This window comes from Balearica regulorum, chromosome 1, assembly GCF_011004875.1.
Source record: "Balearica regulorum gibbericeps isolate bBalReg1 chromosome 1, bBalReg1.pri, whole genome shotgun sequence".
NCBI classification, from domain to species: domain Eukaryota; kingdom Metazoa; phylum Chordata; class Aves; order Gruiformes; family Gruidae; genus Balearica; species Balearica regulorum.
In genome coordinates, this window is record NC_046184.1 from 15,148,280 (window position 1) to 15,168,895 (window position 20,616).

Genomic DNA, 20,616 nt, shown 5'->3' on the forward strand with positions numbered 1-20,616 from the left:
ATGTTTTCTTTTAGCTAATGCTTTAATGTTTGCAAGCTGCAGCTACGATAGTGGAGACTACAACAAAAAAATCCACAAAACAATGCCAAAGCGTTAAGGCTGACTTAAAGAGAAGCACAAGAGAATCCCTAGGTGAATTTTTAAAAACTAAACATGAATGTTATGCTAGAAAACAAACTAAAAACACCTTGACAGCTCGTGGCATATGCAATTACTGTCCTGCTCACATGTTCTCTCCTCTTACCCAGCATGCAGGCTCTGGCACTTACCTGATGCCCCAGTGAACTGACTCAGCTCATTGAGGTGGAAAACTTGGGGGGCAGAGGGGAGAGGAAGACTAGCACAAGTGAAAAAGCTGTGGCAGGACCACTCATTTCAGTTGCAAAACCGTTAGGGTGAGGTCAGCCCTTCTCACAGAACCATACACAAGCAGTATTTATCCCTTGTAGTTCAGTGAAAAGCATAAGGAATCTGGGTAAGCTTGTCATGTCACCAGTACCAAAATCCTGTTACAGAATTTGCCAACTGGAAATCCAGGAAATATCCACCTGCAAGACAGCTGGGCCAGTTTAAGATACTAGCTCTCTAGATACTTGTTTCTGTGCCAGGCATCAGCCTTCCTGTAGGAAAGTGAACAGAAAATGGACGTACTCAACTAATACTATACCCAGAATTAACCTATCTTTAATCCAGGTACTACCACAGACTGATTTCCTAATAAGCCTACATAGACCCAAGCAGGGCAGCAGCACTGCCACATTAACTGAGCAGTCCTCACACTTGCCTGCTCACCTCCTTACGGGCGTGCACACACACAGAGCGAGCACCTGCTAAAAGCTTGAGAACAACTGCTCTTTCCAATTTTAACACCAAAAAATTCCAAGAGAGCACAAGCTACATCAAAAGGTGAATCAAAGTATGTTAAAAATAGTAAAGAATCATCACAACCATGCCTTAGTTCCTCTCTGATCCATAACCTTATATACAACACGGAGAAATAAAAATGACATTGGTTGCAGGAATGAACAAAATGGCCTAGAAGCTACAGCAGTATGAATACATCAGTGTTTGATAATCAAAAACAGGCCTGTTGCTTTGACTGTCATAGGGTGGCATCATTTCAGACACAGCACAATCAGATCCTGAGGGAGAGTAATTACTTCTGGTGCTCTGCCTAAAGCCCTAAGGACAATTCAAATACAGTTATTGATGAATCCTGGAGGGAAATACACCAAGCTTTCCTCAGGCAAGGATGTCATAATCATTAACCTAGGTAAAAGTAAGCTAGAAACAGGAGTACAAGATGGAGATAGGTACTTACAATCAATGCGGGTACAAATTAATACAGTTCATTGAAATCAGAGTTTTACCAGCCTCAGCCAGTATCTGTTTCTTATAGTTAATGTTTGCAAACTGCACGTATAACAGCAACGGTGGGTACTTAAAATAAAAAAAGTCAACAAAACAATGCTGAAGTGTTAAGATTGACTTAAAACAAGTGTAAGAGAAGCCCAGGTGAATGTTTTAATTCAGCTTTTTGTTAAAAAAGAGACAAGAAATACTCAACTAAGTTAAATATGTAACAAATTTTTAAAGATATATTGCATTTACATGTGCCTTTATACTTATGCTTTACAGGAAACCATTAAACATAATTTCTCAAAACTGAAGTCTCATTTCTTCTAAAAAGCAAAAACTGGGAAAAAAAGAATCCTTTTCAGAGTATATATATATATCATGTCTTTCCACCAGTCATCTTTGGAAGAAACTCATATATGCATCTTTCACACTAAGAATCCCAGTCTGTAAGGAAAATCAAATCATTTGAAAGAAAACTTTTAAATAATAGAAAAATCACAATCATACAATCAAAAAGATGTTAGCATCTCCTGTGAATAAAACACTTCCCTTTTGTGTTTGTATCGTTAACAAACCTAATTACATCATAACACCACCATTATCTTAATTATGTTTATGGATTCCAGTTCAATATGAGCTTGGACTGTTCTCAGGTATGCCGATACAACAATGTGCAATCGACTAAAAGTGTTTAAAAAAACAAAAACGAGATAAAAAAGAAAACCTAAGCAATGCACAATATGACTTAAGCAAAACACAGTATCTTCAACAGATTTTGGAAAAATTAAACTAGTTATGTCAGCAACACTAGAACACTTATTAGCAGTATCTAGACATATTTGCCAAACTTAACTAGCATGAAGCCCTAAAACTGAAAAAAAGATACTGACAAAGGATATCTTTATTACAATAGTATAAATATTACTCTCTCTTCCCTATATTTCATAACATTTTTTGCCCCTTCAGTTCAACATAAATAGTGCATTTCATGATTTCTAGTAACTATCTCTTAAGAGAAGATTTGCATTTTGAAGTCAAATCAACACACAAAATAAAAGCTGACTTACAAACTCTCATGTTTTCATCTTCCTATCCAGTTAGTGATTCACTCCAAACAAATCACCTCCATTGACATGTTGTCAACATCATCCACACCTCTACACAACAGCAATTTAAATCCTCCCATCTGGCACAAGGAAACCGGTCTGTATTTCATTGAAATTCTAGCAATTTCTATTACATGCAGTGAAACAACATTGTAATTGAAAGCAGACTTCTGCATTACTATGAAATTATAGGATTGAATGCTAGCAACAGTAACAAACATGCAAAAAAAAAAACTAAAAAGAAACTTTAACACTTTCAATCTTCGCTTACATTTTAAATTACAAAATGTAGATTTCCAACTCAAGAAGACTTGATTTAAAAAGGACTAGGTTACTTGAAAAAAATATATATATATATTAAAATTAGGTGTATCAATACTTCCCCTCCTCTAATCAACGAAACCACTGTGATCCATTTACATAAGGCTTTTAAAAAAAACACCTTAGTGCAAATGCATGCTACAGAACATAATTTTTAGTTCATTATATCAACGCTACTTTGAAACAATATAAATCTTATTACTGTCAAAATAAGAAATACTTTTCATAATCCCCCAAAGCAGTCTGTGACTGAACTCTGCAGACAGACTGAATATGAAATTCCTGTCGATATCTTTCTCAAAGAATTCTGCATAAGCCCACTTCCAAAAAATCACTTTTACTTAGCAAGAATTATTTTCTTGGTTGCCTACTGATTCTTCAGTATCTAGGTCATACAGCAGGCTACCAGCACTACTTGAAAAGCTACACCAGAAGTTGATGTACTGCAGCCTGCGATCCTCCTATCCAATCAAGGCAAGAAACAAGTCAACAGAGGACACAAAATACATGCAGGTGGGGCCAAACAGGAAGGAGATAATGTTCCATTTGATAGTACCGAATGCTTGCAGTATGCACAATATAAATCACTGAGGTTTATATCTGTATAAAAATAGCTGTAGCCCACTAGTTATTACAATGTGCCATCCTAACAAAAATGCAATGTATACCAATATCCATGCTGACAGTTACCAATGTATACCAATATCCATGCATTACACTCAGAGTTAGTTTTTACCCATCTCTATTTGCATTAAAAATTCTCATTTCATTTAAAGATAGAACAGTTTAAATATTTATTTCATATCCTTTGTTTTTATAAAAAGTGTCATTGCCAAACAAGGAGCCAATGAGCTGCCTGTTCCATTTTTTCCTGTAATTTTGAGTACCTGCAGTTTGCATTCTATTGCTTAGAATGGGCTGGTACCAATTTAAAAGATGCAAGTCACAGGTAAAAGTAACTTTCTAGGTGTTCAATTATGAAGAAATTGTTACAGTTTGCCCAGTTATTACCTCACAGCAGCTTCCACAGAAACCAAAATGATGGTTTTGTTACCAGTGAATAAAGGTGAGATTGCCCAAGAAAAGGGAAAGTTTCTGTATTACTTGGCCCACAATAAGTATATTAGTCATGTGTGTTGAAGGAGTTAAATTATCACATCATTAATACAATTTAGTAAAAAGCTTTCTCCATCACAATTAAGGCTATGAATTTACCATAAATAAGTAAGTAAACAACACTCCTCCCAACCCAAAACTTATTGTAGAATCTGCTGAATGTTTAATAGGTAAAAAGCATAATTAACTATGAGTAACTCAGAGCATCAGAAATTAAGATGCAGGAACAGTATATGCTTTGAAATATCCAGGACAGACGATGAACGACAAATACCTCCCTTACTGATTACTTTTGTCTTAAGTCCACTGTAAAACATCTGCCTATAGATCTGAGACTCAATCCCTTCCCTAGATGCAAAACAGCTAAACACCAAAGTGAATTCTAGAGACAGCTAGAGGAAAAATACTAAGAATTAGTATTGTCAAGCTAGTGAAGCCTCAGTTACTGTTGAAGGGGAAACAAACAGCCAGACGGATAGAACTGGAGCAGACAGATGTCTTTTGCATAGGCTTTTTTTACAGGATTTTACTTTATAGCCAATAAACAAGAATATATAGAACAATACCAAAGAAAAGCTATGTGCTCTCACATGAACTACTTGACTACTGAAAAAGGTGCTTTCAACAGAAAAAGATGATGAGCAACTAAAAAAGCAACTAGTCTTAGGATTACAGTTTACGTATAGAAGTCAGAAAACCAAATTCCTGATGTAAGGTGGCTTTATTTTCAAATAAAAGTAACAGCTTTTAAGAACTCTAGTATGCGTCTTTCCTGTTATAGTTTTAGTTGAATTTCAGAAAGCAAGCTTTGTCCAAATACTCTGTTTTCACACAGTCACAGAACAGCTGAGGCTGGAAGGTACCTCTGGAGGTCACCTGGTCCCATCTGACTGCTCAAACCAGGGTCAACCTAAGCAGGTTTCTCAGGGTCATGTCCAGTTTGGTTTTGAGTATCTCCAAAGATGGAGATTCCACAACCCCTTTGGGCAACCTGTGCCAGTATTCAATACTCTCACAATAAAAAGTTTTTCTTACATCTGAATGGAGTATACTATATTTCAGTTCGTGCCTTCTGCCTCTTCTCTGGTCACTGGGCACCACTGAGAAGTCTGTTGTCTTTACATTCAGCCATCAAGACTTATTTCATGCACACTGGTAAAATCCCCCTTCTCTTCTCCAGGCTGAACAACCCCAGCTCTCTCAGCCTCTCCTTGTACGACACGGGCTCCAAGCCCTTCACCATCTTTGCGGCCCTTCAGTGGACCCACTGCAGTGTGTGTCTCTACAGCTCTCTTCTACTGGGGAGCCCAGCACTGGACACAGCACTCCAGTGTGTCTCACCAGGGCTGAGTACAGTGGAAGGACCACCTCCCCTGACAATGCGCTGGCTCATGTTCAATGTGCTGTCTACCAGGTACTTTCCTGCAAAGCTGCATTCCAGCTGGTTGGCCCCCAGCCTGCACTGGTGCATGGGGTTAATCCCACCCAGGTGCAGGGCTTGGCATTTCCCTGTGTCAAACTTCAGGAGGTTTGTGTCTGCCCATTTCTCCAGCCTGTGGTGGTTCCTCTGAACAGCAGCACAACCCTTTGGTGCATTAATCACTCCAAGTTTTGTATCATGCAAACTTGCTGAGGGTGCACTGTGTCCCATCAGCCAGGTCATTAACGAACATACTAAACAGTACTGGCCTCAGTAAAGGATGACTGTGGGAGTACACCACTAGTGACTGGCCTCCAGCTGGACTTTGTGCCACTGACCACAGCCCGTTAAGCCCAACAGTTCAGCCAGATTTAAATCTACTTCACTGTCCACTTACGTAGCCCAGACTTCCTCAGTTTGCCAATCAAGATGTTATGGTAGACAGTGCCAAAAGTCTTGCTAAAGTCAAGATAAACGGACACTGCTATTGTTCGATCAATGTTAAATATATCTTAAGCTTCTAACATTTTTGTCCTTTAGTATATACTTGGACCGTTTTTTTGCTACATCACAGTAAATTCTATTCTCTCTCTTGTGAACTCTAGCCACTACAAGCTGATAACTGAATTATAAAACCTTCATCAAACACATATATAAGCAGAAGCAAGTGAAGTACTACCATATTGTCATGTACCTAACTTTCACTTCACACAATTCCTATCTCTTTCAATGCATCAGTACTTTCAAATAAATTTTCAACTAACCAGCACAAAATCAAAGGCAGGATAACAAAGCAAACAGATGACAGAGGACTGTGAGCAGACAGTACCTAAACACAAAGAGGGACAATAAGAATTAGGACTGTGGTGGGTAAAGGCAAAGCTGTGGGATAAGCCTCCTGATGTACTATTTCATATAAAACTCCACTGTAATTGAACCTCTGATTACTTTTTGCAGGCAACAGTACACACATGAACTGCTAGTTGTGGACAAAACAATGAGGTCTTAGAAGAAGTTCAGAGAGCCAGGAAGTCTTGAGTCTCAGAAGCTTTCAGGAGTTAAGGAAGACAACGTGTACGTCAGCTCCAGCTGACTCATACAGGCTTAGACCAATGGAACAGTGTGATGAAGCATCACGCGATAACCCAGTCAGGCTTTCTAGAGAAGAAAAGCAATCATTTAGAAGAAAAAAAAAAAAAAAGAAAAAAAAGAAAAAAAACCCCACAAACCAAAACCAGGATGGACTAAATCTAAACAATCTTGCCCTAGAGAAGTCTAGTGAAGACATGGCAGAAGCCTGGGAAGACAGATCCTAAAGCAGCTCACACCTGTCCATGGGAAAGGCGTGACTAGAGCTATTTGCAGTAAAGGGCAGGAGTCCTCAGATGCCACGTAACACGACCTGGGAAAAAACCACAGAGCCCAGAAAGTGAATAAAGGTATTACAGCATGCATAAAGACCTTTTTTGACAGTTATATTTTAGGTATGGCATTATCCTGAAAAAATAATGTCTGTGATCCAAGCTGTTCTCTAAAGATTCTGTATTTGGCTGCAATCAAGGCTGATGGTTGGGCTGAATGCCCTCCTTTTAGTCTAAGTGAAAAAGGAACATTAGGTCTTTTACACAACAGCTGTAAAAAGAAAAGAAAAAGAAAAATACTGTCCAAAGTACTTACATATCAAATCCAGTCAGGATTGACTGTGTGTGAAGAATTAAGAATTTTATAAATAACAATTATGAAATTAAAAAGTTGGGGGAAACAGTTACATATGTCTCTGTTTTAACCAGAAAAAAATGCTGTGCCTGTGATCTCAGGAGAGAGAGTGTTGTGTGGGGTTTTTTGGGCATTGGGGTTTTTTGAGTTTTAGGGGGGTTTTTTTAGTACAGTACTTGCTAGACAGGCAGACTTGAAAACATCAGCAAAATAGCTGCTTGTTGCATTTTGTTTCTACTGTGCTCAAGCAAACAGAGCTCTGTTTACATGCTTTGTAAATAAACAGGACTGCACATACACACAAAAATCTCACAACCCTCAAATCACATTATCTATTTCTCTTCCTGAGAGAAGCAACTTGGCAACGCTTCAAGTATTAGCTAGTTCTTGGGCTCTTATAGTAGAAATAATGCATGCCAGGTTTTCTGAATCCAAATGTCAAATAGCCAAATATTGGCTAATAGATGTTGTGGGTCAGTTTTTTGCCTGCTCAGCTACCTTGCAAAGGAATTGAGCAATCTCTTGATGCTTGCAGGTCAAATTAATGACTGGCCTTCCTGTCCACCTTGGAGACACTACTGTCCTTCTAAACAAGGATACGCGATTGCTTTTTGCCTTTTCTAAACTGACCCAAGAAATACTTCTTGATTGCTATTATCAGACAGCTCTTTTCTGGACCAGAATGCATAGAGGCAGGACGTCTAGTCTGAGCTGGTTTATGCTCCAGAACTCCTTACTATTATTATGTGTCCCTGTGCTATCTTACCTCAAATTGGTTTTGCAACAAGCACAGAGGACAATTTCAGCAAAGTAGCACTACTTGCCTGCAGTCATTGCTGAGCTTTGCCTTCATTAGATGTACAAGCCTAACATTTCCAGCAGGTATGAGTCCAAAGCATAAAGTATATATTTAACACATTTTAAGAAGATACCTCACTTTTCCTTTTGAGAATTACAGGTCTATAATCTGAACAGGAGTTAAGGACTAGACAAAACTCTGTTAAATTTCCATGAGACTGAGAAGTAGTAGCAAAGGAACTGTGCATACTGTATCCTCAGCTGATCTCAATCTTTTGGATGCCCATGTCAGATGGCCAAAAATCCAAACAGACCTAGATCCAATTTTGACAGGTACTGCTAGGCCCCTGAGAGACCAGTGTTAGGTTATCTGATTAAAGGCTAATCACAATAGAAACAGATCTAGCAAGGATCAGTGGAAAAAAAATAGGTAGAGAAACCCTAACAACCTCATCAATGAAGATGGGCCATCTCAATCAGCTACTCCCAAGACTGTCAATTAGACCACATTCCCGCACTGTGAAACTCACCAAGATGAGTCAAGGAGAAAACTCTCTCCCCAGAAACACCTTGAAAACTAAAGGTTATTGCCTTAAGGGGCACAGGACTTATTATGGGATGCAGGGAGGAAGAAAATTTTGGGACTGTGTAAAACTTACCGTGGGATTGTGAGAATATGCAAGACATTACGAAATGTTTAGAGGAAGGCACCAGAGGTGGAGAAAGACAGGGATAAAGGTGGATAAGGGACAAGCAAGTACGGAAAAACAGCAGGGAAAAGGGATAAATGGGTCAGATCCAGTACAAATGGGTGGCTGGTCAGTGCATTATTCTGTCTGAGCCCTGCCCTTGAACACAATAGTCTATCCTATATTGTTGTTAAATCCTATTTCTGTCGTCTTTGTGGACGCACTTTCTGTCCTGAGTGTGTACACGTGAACTCAAGCCAACTTCAGGCCAGACTGGCCAGCAAGTAGGTAAGAGGACTAAGTACCAGCAACTGGAGTAAGAACACAAACCTTGGGGGCTCAAAGGTGCCAATAACCTGGGGGCACCAATGGGTCAAGGCTTCAGCAACTACATAGACCATTTAAAACCAGCTACTAGGGGGACCTATAAACCGTGTGTGTGAGGTTCTGTGAGAATTCCACTAGTGGACTTCCACCCTGAGGAGCTGGGAAGGAGGAACAGGACTGGGCTGTCCGTGCAGTTCTTGAGTGCTCTGTGTATGTTTACGTGGGTGCCAGTAAAAGCACAGGTTTGAGTCTCTGTTGATTTGTGTGGCCAGCTGCGTATGCGTTTTCTGTATGTGAGCGTGTGTGCATGCACGCACACCTATCGGGAACAAGTGCTCGGTCTCATTACTGGCTGGCCCTGGGGACACAGAACCGCAGCAGTCTTGTGCTTACCTATTCAGCTGGGACAGGAGGTCTGCCTGTGGGATGCAAAGCCCTCCACATTTGGCTACCTCTAACAACTGGCATGGCTAAAAGGATACACATCTTTAGCAAGTTTCTCAGAAAAGCTATCCGTAACACTTTGAAGGTGAAGTGTATAAATCTGCCTTAGATTCAAGTTTGAGGTAGTCTATACCTGCTTAAGCTGTCCTGGCATCTACTGGAACACGCTCCATGCAGTTTCGCTAAGGCGTTTTGTAAACCACTGAGTATTTAAATGATAGTAAAAAAATGTATTAGCATTCTCAGGCACCATTCTACTTCATTTGGATGTCCTCTGGTTCTTTTAATAGCCCTTGAAATTCCTATGTGCTAAACACATTTGAAAGGAATCTTGACCAGATCTTTCCTATCTGTTTTCTTTTTCAAGTCAGGACTCAATTGCACAACAATATAACTGAAGAGTAGCACAAATAAAGCAAAAATACAGATGAAACAAAGTAGATGTAAATTAAATTGCAGGAATATATTAAATAAGTTTGCCTTGGAGAAACTTGTAAACAGATTTCCATAAAGAGCAACACCACCTTTAAAATCATGCATTCTCTGGCAGCATACTGCAGCTGGGGTGCCCAAGGAATAGTCTACACTAATTCATCATTTCAGGAATCCACCCACAGATATCAAGAGTACCTGTGAGAAAGGGGAAGATTTTTTTTTTCCTTGATCACCAATAGATAATTCTTTTTAAGTTCTGTATTCCTTCACTTCTGTTGTGAAACATACACATTCTGAGGACAGCTGTATCTTTTTTTATTTGGCTTTCTAGACTAATACTCTGAAACGTTAATCACCTGGGAGGGAGCCAAGCGAGACTTCAAACTAAGTATATAAAGACTGTTTGTACTCTTATTTATATTATATTAGAATTAAATGTTTTAATTGATAAAAACATACTTCAGAATCACTGTGGTTGATCATCTTTTTCACATCTCTTAGGGAAGTCTTGGTCCAAAGCTGTATTACAATCTTCCCGGAAGCAGACACTTCTCATAGCTAAGACATCAAGCAGCAGTGGAAATTCCTGATTCTTGTCACATATGCAATATGAGCTGTCAGAAAGGCTTTACGCTGTCATACTGGGGACGACAAAGCACCACTCTCAGGAAACCACGACACGTGGTCTCTCCTATGGGTAAGGTAATCCTTTTATAGAAGGATTCATAAAGAGCAGAGCTAATTCCAAACATCTTCCATTCTTGTTCATGGCATGGAATAAACAGAGGTTGATATGTCTGTTTCGTACATGAGCATGGCAGGAACTGAATGCTTCTGTGAACAGTGGCATAGCAGCTGAAGATGGCAGACAAGAAGAATCTGCAGGTCCTGATGCTGGATACAGAGTAACAAAACAGCTGTCCACTGAAACCCAGAGGAATTTCAGACACCTCTTCCACCTCCACAAAAAAATCACTGTTGGATATTCTGATACAGCTGTTACAAAAGAAAATAATACTGTCTCTTTATAGTAGTATTAATTGCAAAAATAATTCTCCCAGTTTCTGCCAGAAGTAATACTAATATTTAACCTTTGACAACACAGAACAAACACGTAGCTTAAGAAGAGTTCTGCACTAATATGGCCTTCTTTGCCCCCCCAAAAGATATACACTACTCTATCCCCATGCACAGTAGTACTGAGCAACAGAAGTGAGGACAAGTCCTTGCCTTCTTAGGAAGGCTGTGAATATCCAGTAGCTTTGGGACATAGGAAGTTGCTTCATGAAAACAAAGCACTGAATTCTTAAAATGTTTCATGTTACCCTGATGACATTTTGCCAAATAAGAAGTAGTTTTAAGAAATTCTCTTCCCTTCCATGGAATTACACTGCTAAAGGTTTTGAAAAAGTCTTCAAGAATAACAAGCACAACATTAAAATACAGATGTTTCACAAGCTTTCAAGAAAATTATGATATTTTAGCAAAGGAGGGTATCATTAACTTAGTCATTTATTGCTTTAGCAGACAAGAAGATAAAGTTAGAATTAGGACACATTTAATCAATAGAGAGAGGTTAAAGTGCCTTCTGAACATCCTATTAAACACAACTGCCAAAATTTTATATAAACAGAACATCTACGTGAGATGTGGTTCTTGTCTTGAACATTGCCCAGTCATGGAAGAGAAGCAATCAACCAGCCTGACTGACCTAAAGCTAAAATGAGACAAGGAAAGCTGTGTAGACAAACTTGCTAAAGAAGAACTGGCACTCCTTCATTTGTAGCAGATAACAGGCAGAGCTTGGAGCTGCACATTTGTTTCAAAACTGGAGCTTTAAAGAATAACAAAAGAAAAAGAGTGAAGCAAAAGAAAGGGATATAGTATTCACTATCCATCTAGTCACAATCAGCAGCATGAGCTTGGTAGGCATCCTAGATGAGATGACTTAATATTTGTTTTTAAGGTAACAGTGACTGTTTGTATTTTGTCAGAGTGTTCACCCAAGCGTAAGGGTGAGTCTTGAAGAAAATACAGAAGCACTTGGGGCAGACACTGGCTCAGGAGTGTAAAATTCCTAAAGACCGAACCAGTAAAAGACCTTCTGGTCACAACATCCTTTGAATAGAAAAAATATTTTTCAATCAAGGAGAAAAACTGACGGATGTCCTCTGAACTGTATGGTAGGATTGACAGCAACTCACAAGCTGAGAGATGCCACAATTTCCTGATAATATACTTATAATACACAAAATATGCAACAAAATCGAATGCTTAAATTGGCATACATTCGCTTAACCTGTTGCTTAGCCTCTCTTGGTAACTACATGAATTGCAGATCAATGAAAATACAGATGTCACATCACAGTAAATTTACTGAATTATATGAACACCTAAATATTTTATTATTCATTTGTAAGTATATAATGTGAAGATGCAGAAAAACACAAATTAATTTATCCCATAACACAGCACAGCGACCACAGAAATGCAGTCATCTCACATAGGTACACATTGTTTTATGCAATCTATCAGGTACTGATCCCTTACCATCTGTCTAGGGGACGGACAGGAACATTTTAGCAAAGTCATGATTAAGAGGGTGATTAGGCAAGAAGTTTCAAGTCATGAAACAGACTGAATTTGTAATACAAAAGGCTTTGCTTAAAATGAACCACCACTTTTTTGCTGACATTTTACCCTGAAGTGGAATTGGAATACATATGTTTACCTTAGATAGAGAAAGTATATTCTTCAACTCACAGTTTTCAAATTTTTTTATGTACATGGTTTTTTTAGTCATTAACTAACCATGTTCTAATTTTTACTGGATTGCTCGAATTAGCTTCCAGTGAACAGTTCTCATACAGGAAAATCTCATACAACCCCCCAACACCTTCAATATCTCCCTTTTCCAAAGTTCTCTCATTTTAGTTCCAACAGTAAGTGCCAAACCCAAGGTTTCTATTTTCAGAAGGTATATTAGAAACCTCCCTGTAATAAATATCTCACAAATAACTGCATGACAAAAAGCTCTTGAAGATTAAAAAAAATAAAAAATCAAGTTGCACACAGATCATCATCTGAACAGGAGGGATACTAATGACACATTTCACTTGTGATTAAATAACAAAATACCTGATTTTTTTATGTACAGCAGAAATTCCAGACAGATACAGAAATAAACAAAGTCTATCACTGAAAAATAAAATACACTTCAAATTCCAAATCTTTTCAAAGCATACTGATGAACTGACACAGGCATTATTAGCTCTACAAAGAGTGCAGTGTCCCCTAAAAATATCATTGTGAGTGAAAAAGCTGCTCCACAAGAGACTGTTTCTACATAGGCTAATTCCATTTTTTATTTGTCTACACAAGCCCATCGGCATGTTGCAGGAGTCCTTGCCTCTACATCCCTTTGATACTTCACTTAAAAGCCTTGCACACTAAGACAATGAGCCTATGAAACCTTTAATATGAAAAATACACAAAATATGGGATTTATTTTGGTCCAATTTTAGTAAGCTAAATTTAAGCATCTAGTCTAAGAAAGCTATACAGGCACATTGTTCCAGAACAGAATTTGGCGGTGGAATGAAATGCCTCCCTGGACAAATAGCTTAGGGCCCACATTAAGATAGGATTATTTCCTCCCTACTTCTGAGATAAAATACAAAAGATATCAGTATTAGCTTGTAATTTTGAAAAAAGGAAAAAAAAAATCCACTGTTCATTGTTATCATATATTATTTTGAGAAGCTCAACGTGAGCCAGCAATGTGCCCTTGCAGCCCAGAAAGCCAACTGTATCCTGCGCTGCATCACAAGAAGTGTGACCAGCAAGTCAAGAGAGGGGATTCTCCCCCTCTCCACTCTGAGACCCCACCTGGAGTACTGTGTCCAGCTCTGGGGGTCCCCAACATAAGAAGGGCATGGACCTGTTGGAGTGAGTCCAGAGGAAGCCATGAAGATGATCAGAGGGCTGGAGCACCTCTCCTGTGAGGACAGGCTGAGAGAGCTGGGCTTGTTCAGCCTGGAGAAGGGAAGGCTCGGGGGAGACCTTAGAGCAGCCTTCCAGTACCTGAAGGGGCCTACAGGAAAGCTGGAGAGGGACTGTTTATGAGGGAAGTGTAGTGACAGGACAAGGGGTAATGGGTTTAAGCTGAAGGAGGGTTGATTTAGATTAGGTATTAGGAAGAAATTCTTTACTGTGAGGGTGGTGAGGCACTGGAACAGGTTGCCCAGACAATGGGACTTTGGGCAACCTGGTCTAATGAAGGGTGTCCCTGCCCGTGGCAGGGGGGTTGGAACTAGCTGGTCTTTGAGGGCCCTTCCAACCCAAACCATTCTATGATTCTGTGATTTTAAACAAAATTGAAAAATTAAAGGTGTATGACTACTAAAAATAAATTTGAATGGCCCTGTAATGGAAGTTAGGCAATATTTCTTTTACACTTAAAAAAAATGTAGCGCAGGAAAATGGTATTTTAAGAAAAGATAGTATTTAAAAAACATGTTTAAAAGGTAGTGGAACTGATGAAATAGTTGCATTATTCTGATAATTATTTTTTGTTTCAATGTTAGTTACATTAATAATAATAGGATTGTTATTTATCTAATAATTATTCCAAAACATTTATTTGACACACAGCAATGTCAGCTCATACTGAATGTTGTGAGCTGATGGCGGTTCTACTTTCAAACGTGTTTTATTTCTGTATTTCACTATAAGTGATACTTCTACCTTAGAAGCAGTGCATCCACAATTAAATTAAAAAACAAAAAACACACACCAAAAAATACCTCAACCAAAAAAACAGAACAAGAAAAATTCTCACATGTTCCTAAACCTGAAGGAATCCTTCGGCATCATAACTTGTTTCACAATGCCTATTATATTAACTGACATTAGGTGTCTTCTTAGAAAAGTAAGCAGACAGTACTCAGTCTCCATCTTTTTTTTTCTTCCTCCTCATTATTTTAGATTTTTTCCTCCTTTACTTTATCCCTGACTGCATTCTTGGCATGACCTGATGAAGAAACCACATAGAAGCATTGAGAAATACATGAATTTACTCTGCAAAGATAAATTACAAAGAGAGAAAGGGTATACATAGCCCAAAGCTAAGACGACTCAACAAAACCAACAGTTCTCCTTAAACCTTGCCTGCACCACCCCACTCCAAATACTTCTGCACATTGAACAACAGAAACTTTGCTGTCCTACTGTCATTTGAAAGCATCTTCCCTTTACAGCTATTTATAAAAACCCTCAAAATCATGAAAATTGAATTCTACACACACCAGTTATCTACTTTAAGATTGCTCATGAGTGGCTGCTATTGATTTTCTTTTTAATAAAGGTTGACTATACTGTACATGAGAAGAGTGTGTAACTCATACAACAGAAACGAAAGTATTTTTGCTTTCTTGGAGGATTCTTGAAAGACCATCCTCCTCCATCTGGCTGCTGCTACTTGCTTTCTAATGACACCTGCAAGGTTTGGACAAGTAACCTCACATAGCCTCCACTGAAACATAGACAACATGGAGGTACGTGGTAGTTAAATTACAACTTATTAGGTAAAGAAACCAGGTGTGTGTGACATTATAAGCATGCTGTAGGAAAACATTTCCACCGTGTACTTAAAGCTCAGGCATCCAAACAAATCAATTCGGTGTAACAAGTTACAGTAGGTTACCTGATCCACTGTAACTGTCCACGTTCACATGCACATCCGTAGTTACCCGGGTTACCTTATCAACAAGGAATGAGGACTTTGTCACAGGCTGCTAACATATACATGGGCAGCATTAACTACCCAGAAATTTAGGACTTGTAGATGCTGTCTGATTGTATCTGCTTACTGAAATATCCCATAACACAGATGTCTTATCCATCCCATTTGCAATTAGTTTTTCTGGAGGGAAAGGTAAGGGGAAAGGAAGGATGAATCTCACTATGAAAAAAAGTCTCAGGTTTGAATTAATTTAATTTTCAAGGCTTTAACATCTCAGAGGATCCTCAGCAAAAGGGTTCATCTCACTTTCTTGATTATGTCTCCTAAAAGCCTCTTAAAAACATAAAAACCAACTATCCTAAGAGAACGCTGCCGGATTTCTGATATGTTGAGCTTCCATATCAGCCAAACCATCCGTTATATTCCAGCTTCCTTCTCATCATTTTTTTCCTCCAGGATACGATAACATGTTGAACTTGCCAAGTGAGCAGGAAAACCTACAAACACTAAACTGTCTTGTAAAAACAAAGACCAACCAAAGAAAGGCAAGCAATGGGCTTCTCTCTCTCATTCCTTCTCTATTCCCATTTCATCAGTTTCTGTAAATGCACGGAGCACCTCCTCTCCCCTCCCCTCCCGCTATGCAAGCACTGTCTAGCAGCCTCTGCTAGTGTGGAAAACAAGAAACATGCCATGGACTCTTTCAGATCTTCCACCCGGCATTTCCACCCAGAGAACTCAAGCTTCTCAAAAATCCAACCACTAGGAGCAAGGGTAAAAATTGATAATAAAAAAAAAAAAAAAAGGCAAGTATGGGCTCCCTTGCTGTGTTTGTCAAAAACATGAATATTTTCATGTCTGTATGGTATGAACACACACTGCAATTTTACTATACAGCAGACTGAAGACAGTATAGCAGTTCAAACACTTAATACTACAATTTATTTTTTTTTCCTTAAAAGCATCTTATATAGTAATTTTGAACGGGCCTTGAAAGGAACTGGCAGCTAATAGGATAGCACGAGCACTGTTTCATAACAGCTTGCAAAAAAAAAAAATCAGTCTATTTTTAGATGGGTGAAAAGAATGTGGTTATTTAAAAAAAAATTCTCAGATTATATATAAAGTTGTTTTAATTTATAACTGATCACAAAAACTGTGCAGCTGATGTGTCAAATCAATCTTGAGGTGAACAGTACCACATATTTAAATCCTCAAAAGAAATCTATGTGCATATAGAACATTCACATTTTAATCTCTGTTGCACGATAATGTATCATACTGTTATAAAATCTTGCTTTTTAATGAATGGCATTTAAATGGATCTCAGACAAATGCATCTTTTTCTAATTATGTGTTATAATCCTTTACATCTAGGACTACCATTAGTTCAACTATGAGCATGTTTTGCTCAAAAACAGTCTGATTGGTTTTAGGGTGCTGCGTAACGTTCATATTAATAGAATAAATACCTATGTTATATACCAAATTCTCCCACAGCAATGCCAACAAAAGCCTTTCCAAAAATCAAGTTAACACCTGTTTCCTTTACTATTTTCACCCCATCGCCCTCTCTGTTATCACCACCATTTTATTAGTCTTGTATTTAAAAATTTTAGGCATCAGGGTGGGATAGAGGTAAATAAATAAAGATTGACATTTTCTCTCACAATTCTTAATTTTGAATAAATAAATAAATAAAATCTATCTCAAAGCTCTTCTTATATTTCTCCATTTTGGAAAGGTGACTTAACAACCCATTCCCCCCCACCATTTTCTGTATCTCTCATTGCTGATATTTTGTTATACTACAGCTGGTGAAAGGCAATGCAGTTTGCTTCTGTGCATCTTACACAAATATACTTATAAATCATATTAAAGCACTCATTTTGGTTTTTTAAACCATGCATGCCACACAGCACTCATTCATTTTGAAAGATGCCTTTTAGCTTGTTTCCTTAAGATAGCTTTCAGTGCATTACCATATCTTTCTATGCTGAGACATTCAATAAAATGTACTTTAGATAATAATTTCAGCTAAACGTACAGCTTGAGTGCTTAAAATTAGTCATTGTATTTTTTTGCCAATGTCCAATATTAAAATGGGAAAATTAAGCGTTCAGATAGTCTTTTGCATACAGCCGAGATAATTACTGTAAATAATTTGGGGGGGGGAAAAAGATAGATATTATGTTGCTCTGGCTTTAAGCAATTTTGAAAATTAAATTCTCTCCTAAAATTCAGTTGCAAGCAAAACAGAAGTGAGCAGGACTGGATCATTTAAAATCAACAAAATAATCACACCAGGAGGTTATCTCACATCAGAAAACTTAATGTGCATTTAGTACCTCGAAATATTTCTTTAAAACGAAACAGCTACTTGAAATTATAATCATCTGATTGACAGATAAAATAATTGCTTTAAAAACACTTCTGAGTCATTTTGTCCTTACCTGCAGGCATGAACCATTACTGCATGCAGCGACTGCTCCATTTCCTAGCACAGACTTGAACAAGGATCACATCTATCTTACAGAATATGACTAATTGGGGGATTTGCGATTCCTGAGCTACTTTAGAAAGGACACTCCCTTTCCACATAACAGGACATGAAACGCTTCACCAAGTTGTATTTCCTATGCATCTAAATTGAAAGGAACGGCTTCCTGCAACACAACAAAAACGCGAGGTCTTTAAAAACGAATTTAGAAATCGAGATGCTGTTTGCATGACAGTGAAAAGGAGCAAGGTCTGCAACACCAGCACACACAAACCAGCAGCCTGCTGTAGTATGATTTGCATGCTGCAGCCCAGTAGGCTTCATTTAAAAAAAAAAAAAAAAAAAAAAAAAAAAGACATCAATAAATCTCCGCAAAAATGCACAAAGCTTAACCAAAAAGGGAGGTTCAATGTATACGGTACAACAACCAGCATGCAATACGTAAACAATGCTAGCAAAGTTGACAAGGAAAAGAAAAAAGCCCTGCGCCGCTGCTTGGCAATGCTACACCATGAATCGTTCATGCAAGAGATGCAGCTGTACCTTTCTGAAGAGGACGACTTCTCAGAGTTAACTGACATCAGCAGCTCAATCTTCTGCTTGATTTCTGGAAAAATCAGAAAATATTCACAACCGAGACCGCCTGCCCTCGCTTTCCAAAGTCTTATTAACCAAAGGACTTTATTTCCCTAAGCCCTTTTGTTCGGAAGGAGGCCGCAGGAGCCACGGTGCTTGTGCGAGGGCCGGCCCAGCCGCGCTCTGAGGGGACGAGGCGGGAGGCGGCGGGCCGGGCCGGCCCGCGCACATGACTGGGCACGGCGGCGGGCGGAACCATTCCGCGGGCGGGGGGGGGGGGGGAAGAGGAAGAGAAGAGGGGGCGCCTCTCCTCGGCGGGAGCCGGCACGGTTACCGGGCGAGCCCTGCTGCCACCGCTGCCAGCGGGTGCCCGGAGGTGAGTTTCTGAGGGGAAAAAAACCCGAAACAAAGGATTTATGGCACGGGTTGTCTTCCCGGTTAGTTATCTAAGCTGTGTTGGACACCCTCGAAAACCTTCAGATCAAAAGCCCTGAAAAATATGGCTCTTTGAATCATTTTTGTCACAAAGAATGAAGTATTAAAATCACGACTTTCATACATGGGTTAGAAATCAGGCATGGAAAACACTACGCACACTTGGATTTTATTTTTTAGTGCCCTGCCTCTAATTTCCTTCGAATATACTCTGAAAAGTAATATTTCATTTTCCTTCCTTTATTTTTTTTGACATCTATTAATTACCAACCTAGCACTTGCAAGGACTAAGCGGAAACACCCAGCAGGCTAACCTGGGCTGATACCTCATCGCCGTTGTAACAGAAACAGCCTGGCAGCGCACCCCAGCGCGGACACCCGGACCAACGGTAACCGAAGGGGAGATGCACCCTTGTGCCGCCTGTCACTTGTTTCACAAGATCCTGCCAAAGCAGAACAGAGAGACTGCCGGAAAATGGGTTCACCAGGAGCTCTGGAGTTGAGAGGTTTGTGACCCAAAAGAAACCAAAGAATAATGTCACAGATCTGAGCACCATTTTAAGATCCTACCCGCGCTGGAGACCGTAGTGCCACCTATAGAAATACTGGTGAGACCTGTGCAATATTAAGACTATGTCCACTTGTTTCCAACCAAAGTAAACTTCAGCTATTTGGAATTAACCATTCTACAACAGGAGAGCTTCAACCTGACTTTTTTTTCTTTCTTTACACATATTTCAGATACAAAGCCTCAGAAATTTCTAAAAACAGAAAAAAAGAGAAACTAGATTTTCTTTTTCTTTTTTTTTAACCAAAGTTAAAAAATTGTTATTACTGCTTGAATGAGTTCATTACCCTCCTGCTCAGGTGGAAGGGTTGCAAGTTATCAGCGATCATCACCTGGTTAAGCGCATGCCACTTGTTCTTCCCAAAACATACAGACCAGAGAAGCCTTCAAGAAGAATCTCAGTTCTCACATCCAAAGTGGATGCTTCTCAGAGCTTTCAAGACACATCTTTGACATGTCCATATGTCCACAACTGGCTCCACCATGCAAAACTTCCTTTGCCATTGCCCATCCCAGGCACCAGGTGCTCCTCCGGTCACAGCTACCAGGAGACTTCTCTGCCCACCCAGACTCACATCCCAACACAGGTAGAAGTTCAGCTGCCACAGGAATGTCCAGCCTGATATTCTGGGCAGCTCCAGAGCTGCAGTGTGCTGGAGAATAAGCTTGCTGATCTAGTCTTTTGAACCTCATTACCAAAAGTCCATAGCAGTTCTCGTTTAGGCCACGTGCATCTTTCCCTCTGTGCCTTGGTTCTCCAGCTATCAAGATGGGATGACAGCATCAACTACGCTCCCTGGGGTACTAGAGGGTTTTTTCAGTTAAAAAACATCCAACAACCTATGATAAAACACCAGTGAGCACCTCCAAACAACAAATTAGCTAATTTTGTACTCACTGCAGTCTTGAAAATGACTATTAAGTCTTAGAAAAATGTCTATTAACTAAGACTTAGAACTGCATAGTGGCTAAAAACTGAAAACAGTGAATATCCACCTCATCACTGAAAAACCCAGTCACATTACAGTAAAAAAAATTCGGACATGTCACTGAGAACTATGCT

General features: G+C 39.2%; 1 protein-coding gene across 10 annotated transcripts in view; it reads right to left on the reverse strand.

The window, feature by feature from the left end:
* Positions 1-20,616, reverse strand: part of SRPK2 (SRSF protein kinase 2) — a 151,478-nt gene that overhangs the window by 79,197 nt on the left and 51,665 nt on the right. For 2 of the 10 annotated variants that reach the window (XM_075739222.1, XM_075739470.1), the window contains exon 3: positions 18,518-18,581. The exons of 3 other annotated variants lie outside the window; for them this stretch is intronic. In XM_075739222.1, coding sequence (XP_075595337.1) covers positions 18,518-18,555 — 38 coding nt within the window. In that variant the 5' untranslated portion in view covers positions 18,556-18,581. Of the gene's footprint in view, positions 1-17,927; positions 18,141-18,517; positions 18,771-19,299; positions 19,429-20,616 lie in introns of those variants that run through there. 5 more of the 10 variants (XM_075739303.1, XM_075739149.1, XM_075739385.1 and 2 more) reach the window with 5 other exon arrangements.